General features: G+C 42.2%; 1 protein-coding gene across 1 annotated transcript; it reads right to left on the bottom strand.

Annotated features, from left to right (window-relative positions):
* Positions 1-221: 221 nt before the first annotated feature.
* Tspyl5 (TSPY like 5) lies at positions 222-1,494 on the bottom strand. Its single transcript, XM_026384987.2, has one exon. It carries the CDS (start codon positions 1,492-1,494, stop codon positions 235-237), a length of 1,260 nt encoding a protein of 419 aa, XP_026240772.2. The 3' UTR covers positions 222-234.
* Positions 1,495-12,110: the final 10,616 nt, after the last annotated feature.

The raw sequence follows: 12,110 nt of genomic DNA, 5'->3' as shown, positions 1-12,110 counted from the left end.
CTTAACATAATAAACAGCAGGGGTGAAGTCACATAGCATGTGACACTGTTATAAAAAAGCAAGTAGGCCATAGGGAGGCAAAAGAACATGATCAAAAATGCCATATTTTTGCAACTAAAGTCCAAAGGGACTATAGTACACAGAGGCCAACATGAAGAGAAGGCAGAGAGCCAAACACACATGTAGTCAGCCAGAACAGGTCCAGCAGGAGGTAGTAGGGAGATTTGTGCAGGATCAGTTGGATTGGTTTACCCCAGGCTCAGGGGTCTCCACTGGCTGCTTTGCTGGACCTGGCCTGCCCTCCTTTACTTTCTCTCCATGAGCCCCTTCACTCATAAGGTAGTACTGCAGGGGATTGGGCCATAGTTCCTCGTTGATTATCTCAACAATCTTGTCAGATTCGATAGAGCTGTGGTTTGAAAACCAACCAAAGAAGCTACGGTTGTTTTCTGGGTTTCCCTGGCTAAGAGACTGAAGGTCGTGACCTGGGAGCCACTGGATTGGAGTAGACCGAGACACCACCTGACCTGAAGGACCACACCCATATTCCTTGATGAGCACCTTATTTTGGAAATAGGGGTTGCGGCCGAAGTAGAACTTGATTTTGTAGCCCAATCTGGCCAGGCCAAGCTCTTCCACCTCCAAGCTGTTCAAGTAGCTTAGTACCTCTTTATCTTGGTTGTTCAGAAAGGATGAAAGCTGGGGGTGGTTCTGAAAAGCTTGCCCCCAAAAGCCTGGGATATTCTGGATGAGAAGGTTCCTTCGTTCCAGGTGGTGCAGTCGCAGCTGCCCAAACTTGCGAGAGAGCCTAAGGTAGGCCCTGTCCGCCTGGGCATTCATGGTCTCCAGCTTCAGCTGGACGTTCTCCAGAGTATCCATGCTGCCTTCTGTCGCCGGGATACCTGACCCTGCATCCTTGTCCACCACCTTCTTTTCCTCCACTACTGAGACGGGGTTACCTTCCCCAGCCGTCCCTTTCTTTGGCTTCCCACCAGCTATGGCCTGAGGTCCCCTCCCCAAGGCGCTACAGGTTTCTGGGGCCTTCTTCCCTGCAGGGTCACGCCGATTCCCAATGCGGGGGGCATTTTTCGGCCTTCCCACGGTTCCCACGGTTCCCACGAAGACGGTGTCGGTTGCCAGGCGCTCTGAGAGAGATGCGGCCTTCTCCGGACAAAGCCTGGTGGCGGCCAACCCGCGGTCCCCAACTCGGGCGCGGAGCGCGAGGCCACAGTCCAGCGAGAGCCGGCAGGCAGCATCCTCCCCGGGCTGCAGGGGCGACGCGGGCGACGCGGGCGCAGCGGTTTCCAGACCACCCCAACCCGCGCCAGCCTGCACCTGTGCCGCCGCCGGGGTGTCCTCCCCGAGCCTCAGACACTGTGGAGGGTCCGGGTCGCGCAGGGCGTCGTCAGGAGTAGCGCGGACTCGGGCTTTGGCGCGGCCTTTGCCCCGGCTTTTGGCACGAGAGGACTTTCGACTTCTACTTCGGCCGCTCATGGTGGTAGCGGACTCGGCTTCAAAGCCACGCTGTGACCCTGCCCCTGGCGTCAGCTCGCGGTCCCTACCCGGCGCGCCTCTCCATGGCAACCGCTGACGTCACGGCGGCACGACTGTACCGTCGCGCGAGGACCCGCTGCGCCCGGTGATTGGCTCCGCCGTCGCGGCTGCGCAGGAGCCTAGCTCGTGCACACTCCCAGCTCAATCCAAGTCTTTTTCATTACTAAAAAGTTTCTACTGACATGGGCCTGGGAATGTGCTGCCCCTTGGTCTCTTCCCATCGACCTCAGGCGTGTCCCCGCCCCAGGGTCTCATAGAACACATCTGTCCCTCTTATAGGAGACAACCTGAAGACAGCCATCTCGACCTGGCCCCCTCATAATCTATTTTCTGAACACGTTCATTTGCTTCAGTTATCTCTGGTGACCCCTATCAGGATGAAACTGCTATTGACCTCCGTGTCTCATCATGCACACCTCTCCTGAGAGAGTTACTCTGATAACTCCTGGGATAACTCAAGGTGGGTGACAATGATAGTGATACCGCCGGTTATCAGTGATGAGTACTGCTTCCCCACATGTTGAATTTGAACATAGAGAAGCACGAGGCAAGCATATGAAACAGGGTTTATTTAAAAAGGGGTAACAGACTTCTCCTGCGAGGGAGAAGGGAGCCATAGATGGTATCCTGGTACCCCAAGTGGTGAGGTGCTCTGCCCTTTTTATATGTCCCCCTTATCTTTCTCCTTCCTGCATACATTACTTGGGGTGAGATGGCCAAAAGGTGGGAAATAGGTGGGCTGAGGGGGGAAGGGCAGGATGGAGTAGACAAGGACACATTAATAACCTTATAGCTCTCTATAGGGAGCTGAAATTCCTGGGACAGGTTACCTTGGCAACTGGTTGGAGCAGGAGAAGTTTCTTGCCCTCAGGGGACAGTCTCCACCTTCCCAGACTTGCTCAAAATTGGTCTCCTAGATCCAACCTGACTCGATTTACCTACACTGACTGCCTAATTCAGGCTTCAATAGCAAGTGATTTAGAAAAGTAATAGCAACTAGTATTTCGTAATTATCATATGTGCCAGGCTGTTGACCAAATATCTTGGATACATTATCTCCATTTATGAGAGAAGTATTGTTATTCCCATTTTCCTGATGAGAAAACTCTAGTTCAGGGATGCCAACAAGCATCCCTGAGATTACACAGTAAGGGACAGAGGGTGAGTCCATATCCTATACTTTTTATTTACAGATGGCTAGACATTGCAGGTCTAAATTACTTTACTGGCTCTTAGGAAAATCAGCCTACTCTGTTAACAAAGAGGTACCAATGGAGCACCTTTTCTCCCAGCACCATTTCCCAAGTCCTACAGGTACCTCAGGCCTAATTTGTAGAGCAGGGATATCACTCAAGGTATGGGACCAAAACAGAAGGCCAAGAGTCAGAACTCCTGGAGTAATTGGAATGAGACACAAATGTAGCTCGAGTGAGATGATCATTCAAGAAGCAGAGTAGGGTTTTCTAGATTGAGGTTCAGAAGCAGAGCCTTCATGTAGCAGGATAGAAGCCCTAGAAACTGTTAATACCCTGCATGAAAGCAGCCAAACAACCTGCCTTATGTTTCAAAGGCAACCCTAAACTGTGCTTTGACTAGCCAGGTGATAGGGCGGTGAATAGTGAGGGCACCTGTGGCCAGTATCAAAGTATGGACAGAAACCTTGTGAGGTGATCCTTTCAGGTTCAAAGGGGGAAAAAAAGCCCTTGCAGCCAGCTAATGGAGAGTTAGTACTCTGGGAGTTCAGAGTTCCCAGGACTTTATGTTCATTATTCAAAGTATTTTTTATGGACCAGCAGCCTGGCTTCATCTGGAAGCTTTTCAAGGATGCAGACTCTCAGGCCCTACCCCATTCCTATTAAATCAGAATGTGAATTTTAATAGGATACAGGTGATTTTTATGTACGTTAACGTTTTAAGTATAGAAGACAGGAAAGAAGAGGAATTATTTTGATATAGGCAACCCTGCCTTAAGTGGTTAGTTTTTCTTCCCAGGTATTAATATTTAATTTAACATGGGAATGTAGCATAGGTTCCTGATTAGATAGTAAACTATATAAAGGTAGGGACTGTATCTTTTTTACTTTTATCCCTCAGAGCCCCTAACATGGAGCCTTGAACATACTACTAATTATAATGTACTACCAATTATTTGTACTTTATAGGTTTCCATGTCTTAACTCATTCAATCTCTATAACCATCCCAGAGGGCAGGTACCATTATTGCTCCCATCTTGAAGATGAGGCTAATGCTACACAAAATGGTCCAGGAACTTCCCCAAGATCACACAGCTAGTAAGTGGCTTTTACCCAGGCATTCCAGCTCCAGTACCATGATCTTAACCACTACTCCATGGTGGAAAATTATGGCTAGAGAGATTAATTACTGTGGTACTTTGCTTTCTCTTTTACTCTCTAGAAGGTAAAAATATTTTTTTAATTTTTAAAAATTATATATATATATTCACATATGTATGTATACATATACATTTAATACATACATGATCAGTCATGATTCGTTAATCTATTGGGCATGTAATACATTTGATGTGGTGATATTCAACATAAGGAGGTTAGTTTCAACGGCCCATGTTGGAAAAATCATCTCCATTTGCACTGCATTTGTCATAAGCATTCTGTGAACAGTATAAAAGAAACACACATTCACTCTCATGAATTCAGAGATCAGGGATGTTTTAATGTGTGCCCATATTTAAGCATTAATTTAATGTAAGCAAGCATCTTTTTAATGTGATATTTTATTATTAGCAAATACTCATCAAAACTTCATTAAAACACTTTTCAAAATGTTAGAATAATGCATCTTCACTTTGTTGTCTGAAAACCAGGCTTCCTCTCTTCCTTTTGAAATCCATTTTCCTCAAGTCATAGAAATTAACAAGCTGGGAAAAGGACATTTCAGTCATCCATTCCCTTCCCCAACCTAGGGAACCACATTTCCCATAGTTTCTCTTGCAGAGCTTTAGGGCTCCAGACTTGATGTTTTTAGCCAGAGGGCTCTCTCTTCTTCCTCAAGGAGCTGGTCTATGTCCATTAGATGGCAGTGAGCATTGCTTTCTGTGTGGGATTTTGCCAAACAGCCCTCCCAGGTTATGAAAGGGCGTGGAAAAGAAGGCAGTGCCATGGAATACTTTCAAAATCAAAAAAGGATGGAGAGAAAAACTTTCCCCTTATGGTAGATTTCCAGGCTATTTGAGCTTAACATCTTGAAAAATACGCCTAGCTTCTTTCTAGTTTCCCCCCAAAGGTAAATTGTATAGTAGGCCACCTGCAACATTTCAGTTCTTATCATATAAGTAGTTGTAGAATATTTTTAAATATTGCCAGATGTATTCTTTATTCTTGGAATTTTCTTTTTACCCTAAAACATCTTCACTATTAAAAATAGATGTATAGATCTTTAGGCTAAGACTTTTGTCCTAGAAAAAAGAAAATACTAAAGAACCCAGCAAGCAGAATTCAGTAAGTCAAAATTCAAAATTAGGCTTTTGAGAGGGAAAGATACAATAGCCTTGAAAGATAAAAGAGAAGAAAGGAAAATAGATTTTAAAATACATAAAATATATGTTTTTTTCAAAGGTAAATCATCCTGGGCACCATGCACATAGAGTTTGTAACATAAACCATAGAAAAAGAAAAGCATGTGATGGAATATGAGCATTTGTCCACCCCCACAGAGAGGAGATAAGAAACTTTTCTGGAATGGGGAGTTGGAGAATATTCAGAGAGTGAAGATGGCATAGGATTTTTAAGAAAGGGATTCTCACAGTGACCCTCTCCAGGAGTCCAAAACCTCGGGGAATTGGTGGAGCTGCCCTCACTTGATAAGATAGAGATATGAGATTGAGGGATATTAGTTCCCAAGTTCAAAATTGGAATTTAGACAATAAATTTTTTCAAAAGGTAGCCAGAATAGTATAATAGTTCATACAGGTAAATGTTGATAAAGAACAGTCTGAAATTGCCTGACCCACCCTCCATGCACCCTACTCCCAATCTCTCATGACCCTAGTGTAGCATGGAAGAACAGCTATATATTTCCCATGCTTATTAAGAGAAACACAAAGGTTAGCTAAGAGCAAGTGGTGAGTCCCACTGGATCTTGCAACACAGGAACAGAAGATGCAGAGTAAAAAACTTGGTGATCAGAAACCTTGGGGGACATGCCTCATCAGTGGACAATGGAAGTACAGCAGATTCCAAAGACTAGCATAGCCAGCTAGATCTCAACAGAGACCAGCAAAGACAGAAGATGAAACACACACCAGACACTATTTCATCAATGACAGGAGAGATAACCCTTAACCTCTGAGGGAGATGGAGTAATAAAACAAAGAACATGATAAATAACTAGGTATGTGTTAACCTAAAGAAAACTAGAGTATTAAGTAGTAAGTTACCAAGTCTCTTGAATTGCCAAGTTTAAATTCACCTGAGTTATATGTTGAAACTATGAAAATTCATACTAGATACAATGGTATTACCTAGACCACACCCAGTATCTAATGGATTTAACCATGCAACACTAAAGCTAATGAAATTTAAGAGGCAGGTGACCTTAAAACTCTTTAGGGGATGAGTGTGGCAGCCCATGCTTGTAATCCCAGTGGCTCAGGAGGCTGAAGCAGGAGAATCGAGAGTTCAAAGCCAGCCTCAGCAAAAGCCAGGCACTCAGCAACTCAGTGAGACCCTGTCTCTAATACAAAATAGGGCTGGGGATGTGGCTCAGTAGTTCAATGCCCCCGAGTTCAATCCCTGGTACCCCTACCCCCCAAAAAAAACTCTTAAGGAGACAAGAAACATTGATATTTTATAAAATAGCAGAAAAATTCAAATAAAACCTTGTAAAAAACATGACATACTATGGCAAAAGTCAAGAAATCCATGAGACTGCAAATATGATCATTTTGCTACTGCTTAGGGAGGAATTCCAGAAACAAACACAATCAGTGCACTTCCAGAAAGTCTTCCATTCATTGACAATGGATTAAATTCAGAACCATGGGTATACCTATTAGTTATGGTTATTTTTAAAATCATAACTTAGTAATTTATCAAACTTTTGAATTCTTCTCTAGTTGGATTACCTATCTATGCCAATCTTTTCTTCCAACCAGATCAGAAGTTCCATGTGTTACATAAACTGGTACATAAACTGTACAGCATCTTCTCCCAATTGGACTCACCACGTGCTCTTAGCTACAGATCCATAGTGGTTCAGGACCAAAGACATTGCTACATCAAAAACCCTCATTAACTTCCAAACCAACAAGAAGTTGTTCTCAGTCAGCACACCACATGTTGTCTAGGGCAGCAAACGATAGGACACAGTGTCTCTCTTCTGACTATTTATTTCCATGCTGCTCAGGAATGTTTGTTGATACCATACCCCTAAATTTTGTATTTTCTATTGTGTGGTATACATAGAGACACCCTCAACATCTTTACTCATCTTTTCTTTTCCAACTATGACACCTCAACAGTACAGAAATATACTGAAAGAGAAAAAAAAAGTTGTGGTTGCAAAATTTTCACTTGAAAAATTAATGAGAGGAAAAAACTCCAATGGGTCCTCGATACGAATCTTGGATTATAACAGGAAAAGTTATTGAAAAGGGTAACATGAAAAACTGAAACTGGAGTCACTTCTTCCTCAAATACTTAAAATCCTAGATGGATCTTATGTGGTGAGAGTGAGGTCACAGCATATTGCTATGAAGAGTGACCAGGACCTGCATGTAGTTAGGGTCCTGGAACAGGAGTGGAGAAGGAACCCCTTAGATAAGCCAGCTCAGACACCAACCAAGAAACAGTGGTGGTGAGAGAACCAATTAGAAGATCCCAGCCCTCTTATTCAAGCAAATCATCAATTATCATGGAACTAGGATCACTGAGGACATGGGAAGAATGAACAAAGATAAAACTATGTTGACTCTTAAACTAACAGGCAAACATCATGGGGTTAAATAAAATGTTCTAATATTTTGTAAGCATGGGGTCTCATGGTTCCATTTTATTTTACCAAGGCTAATTTAAAGATGATCTTTGCCCACATCTGAAATGCCCACTTTGGTCATTCATTCTGTATTTGTGTAATACCTGGTAACAATAAGACATTTTACAAAGCACTTAAAATTAATAGTTAAGAAAAAACAGAAAGAGGCTGGGGCTGGGGCTCAGTGGTTGCGTACTTGCCTGGCATATGTGAGGCACTGGGTTCGATTCTCAGCACCACATATAAATAAAATTAAGGTCTATCAACAACTAAAAAAAATGTTTAAAGAAAAAAAATAAAGAAAAATTAAGGGCTGGGAAGTCCAGAATAAACAAACCAGAGTGAAATATGCATTCTACTTCTTTATGCATCATATGCTTGCTAGAGGCGGGTCATAGATTTGACTCTGATCTTTTATCCACTAGTACATACTATGTTGGGTAGCATTTATAATTCTTGTAATATTATAGGAAAAACAAATTCTTAGAGAAAACATACATATTTGCAATACTAAATCTAGAGAGGGATGTTTTAATTGAAATTCCCAGTGGTGTCCTGATCCTGAATCCAGCCCTCTGCACCATGCCCTGTGCACCATGCCCTATAGCACCTGTCTTACAGATCTGTGAGCAGCACAGAGAGTGACTTGGTAAAAACAGATCCATGGTGGTTCAGGCCCAAAGCTAGAATGACTTAATCTAAGGAAACAGTTTGTAGAATTTAGAGGAGAGGGCACACACATATCACAGAGTCAGCCTCTGCGACACTGTCTTCTTCCACGACATTACTCTCCCTGACAGGAACCTGGAGCCCAGGGAATTGCGTTGTGGTAGGCAACGTCACATGAAGAACTGACTGAGGGATTTCATTCTGCTCTCTGCTGCCAGAGGGGTTCAGAGAGCCATGCCTTCTTGCCGTTCCTTCCTCTTCTTTTCTGTCTCTCCTCACTTTGCTCTCCCCCACAAAATGATGCATTCTGAGAAATGAATTTTATTCCTTTAAAAAGTGTTTTCCCATTTCAAGGTCTATCCCATTTACATTCATAATGAGTCCCAAGTGGAGGTAAATTTCATTTTCCTCTTACAGTTACTTCGTGCCTCTGTTTCTCCAGAGTGTCAGGAGTGGTTGTTGGGATCAGGGTGCAGATACAGGGACAGGCACATGATGAAGAAATGGGGAGGGTGAATATTTATGCCCCATCTCAGTTTGACAGTTGCCACTCAACTCCAGCTGATTGTTGCCATGGAGAAGCTCAAGTTTTTCTGTGAACTGTCTCACTTTTTAAAATCCCACAAAAGCCAAATAAAACAGTTTGACTTGGAGACTTCACTTTGCAACCTACTCCACACCCTTATTTCTTGAAACCTAAGTTTTTAAGTAAAATCATGAACAAATGTCTGAAAAGTATTTCTGTTCCCCCAAAGGAGAGAGGTTTTTGTTCCTGTAGCTCCAGGGAAGCTTTTGAAAACAGATAGTACAATAGAGTTATGGTGGAAATCTTCAGGTTAAAGCAAGCAAGCCATATGGAGGGGGGAGTAGCTTTTAAAAGAAAGGGATACCTTTGACAAGCAATATTTCCATCCTTTTTCATTTTAAACCTCAAAGATCATCATTATTTTTAATGAGGGTTTTTTTTTCCTATACACAGGACTCCATGTTGCCTCTGATTTTTTTACCACAGATAATGCAGGCTCCACAAACATTTTTCCTCCCTACACTCAGATGCATTTTCAAGACCAGCTCACTGCCCTCAGCAGCCGCATCTGCAAATCTTTATAAAGCAACTAAGTCGCTCCTGACATAAATGGCAGATTGAGTGACTAACTGTGCCTCTCTGGATATTTCTTTCCTCCCCAACTTAATCAATACCTATATAATTGATCAGGTGGGCCATATGGCCCCTCTGATTCACAGATTAAGACAATTAGGACAGCAGCCAGGTAATTACTCAAGCTGGCATTTTTCATAACTAAGACAAGCAAACCTAACGCTTTGTCTTCCTCAGAAAAAGCAAGCTCCATCTGGTCTTGGGCATGATTCAGTACTAATTCAAACACAGTTTAGCTAAAAATGGGTATAACCATATTTAGACAAAATATTGAATAAAAGTGAATTATGTGGCAGTAAATTTGTAGGAGCTTCCACCACAGAATCTGGATTGAAATGAGATAGTAAAATTCTAACACAAGATTACCGAGTTTACTGCTCAGACCAAGATTTTACAAATTTTGCAGATGAGTGGGAGATGCAGGACTACTTCTCAGAGACAGGAAAGATCTGAGACGAGGGAGCCTCCAGCTCTGAGCTCTAAAATTATTGTGGGGAAAGAAGACCTAGAAATACAAGGCCAAGTAGAAGGAAAGATAAAACATATTTTTCTGAAACTCAGACTTATAGAGAATGCCCCGCCTATGCTCAAACCTATTTCATTAGGAAAAAAATAAGCAAAACAAGCAACCATTATAATTTTACTTAGAACAGAGAGGATATCTATCATTTTCTGGTTTGATGTATGACCTACAATTGGAGAGACCAGGAGGTTTGTGCTTCCTGCTGTGATGTGTTCTCTCACCTCTGAGCCTCAGTGTCCCATTACAGGAGTGGTCTAGGAAACCAGCTCCACCATAGCAGGGACAGCCCTGGAAATGAGGGGACACTGAACACCTTCTGCAGGAGATTTACAAAGATTAGAGAGGCCTGAAGTCCCTGGGTATTCTCATCACACAGAGAAGAGTCGAAATATGACAAGTGCCTCTGGGAAGGAGATGACAATACCCCTCCTGTCTCTTCCCTTCCATCCCTCAAACCAATTATAAGGTAAAATGACAGTACCTGAAAGAAGCAAGCAGCAATTAATTATCCTGGTTTATAATCAAACCAGATTTCAGCAAGCAGTGATGTTTTTAAAATGGCTGCCATATGTCCTGTATATTACAATAGGAAATGAACTCTGTCTCCATTCAGAGTGTTTACATGACATTTTCTGGATGATAAAGGAATTAATTTACTAGAAGAGTTTTCTAGAAAAGGTCGTGTTAAGAATCATGCTGGCATAATTCAGGTTTATCTAAACCTGAGCTTCTGGCCTTGATTTTATCACTCAACAGTGACTGGAAAAGAAGGGGACAAACTCCCCCCCCCCCACACACACACACCCCAATTACACATGGTTAACAAAAGAAAGTGTCATTTCAAACATGAAAGCAATTTGTGTTTTTGAGATTGTTTTGTAGGATAGAATAGGGTGGGATCATGCGGGATGTGGGGCAAGAAAAGGTGGACACAGGCAGGGAGCTAATTTGTGAGTTGGTAAGAATCAGGATCTAAAGAAATCAAACCCAAGCCTTTATGATTTTTTTTTAACTCAAAAAGATTGTTTGCCAAAGAAAAGCAGCAATGTTGAAATAGGGGGAAAGGGAACTGGGGCATGAACTAGTTTCCTATTGCTGCTAAACAAATTCCCACAAATTTAGTGGCTTTAAATAATATAAATTTATTAGTTGACAGTCGTGGGGGGCTAGAAGTTCAATTTGATTACATTGGACTATAATCAAGGAGTGGGCAGGGCTATGTTCCTGATGGAAGACAAGAAAGAATTTTTTCCCTGGATGGCTTCCCCGTCTTGGATAAGCTGTCCACACATGACTCCTCCAGCCAACAGTGATATCACTCCTAATCCCATTACCTTTGTCACACCTCCTTGTCTCACTCAGGCTCTCCTGTCTCCCTCTTTCACTTACAAGGACCCTTGTGGTTATATTGGGTCCTCCTGGATAGTCCAGGATGATTGCCTCCTAGAAAAATACTTTGTCACATTTGTAAAGTCCCTTTTGCCCTGTGAAGTAACACAGTGACAGGTTCTGGGAATTAGAATTTGGACATCTTTGGGGGCCATTGTTCTAATACAAGACCACAAACTATGGACTGTTATTTTTTTGAAAAGAGAAATGTTACAAGATTTATGATCAATTGTCATGCTTCATAATTGTTCTCCCTCTCATCTATTTTAAATCTGAGCCCTAAATCTATTTTACAATAACAACAGCTAGCATTTATTATTTTGTAAGCACTATGCGAAGCAATTTACTTGTGTTTTCATACTTAATCATTTCAACAATCTAAACAGGTCAATGTCATTATCATTCCCTTGTCACAAATGAAAAAACTGAGACTTAGAAAAGTTACATCATTTAGCTAAGGTGGCACAGTTGAAATTCAAACCTAGGTCTGTCTGGCTCTTAACCAATAAGAAACAACCCAAATATGTTGAGGCTTATAAAAACAAAGTATATTTCTTGCTTGTGCTCCATGTCTACTACACATCATCTTGGATCTCCTACATCTCTGTTCCACATCATTATCATTCTGAGACCCAGGCTAAAGAAGCAGCTTCTATTGAGATATTTGCTAAAATGTTTCTTGGAAGTTTTCCTTGTTGGCAAAGGGGAAAGGAATAGACAGTAGAACTTCACATTGACTTTTAGAGCATTAATTTGAAAGTCATGTACATCACTTCTGCTCATATCTCATTGACCAAGGCAAG

The sequence above is a fragment of the Urocitellus parryii genome, chromosome 7, assembly GCF_045843805.1.
Source record: "Urocitellus parryii isolate mUroPar1 chromosome 7, mUroPar1.hap1, whole genome shotgun sequence".
In the NCBI taxonomy this organism is placed as follows: Eukaryota; Metazoa; Chordata; class Mammalia; order Rodentia; family Sciuridae; genus Urocitellus; species Urocitellus parryii.
Note: the sequence above shows the minus strand (reverse complement) of the source record. Positions and strands in the feature narration are given on the sequence as shown.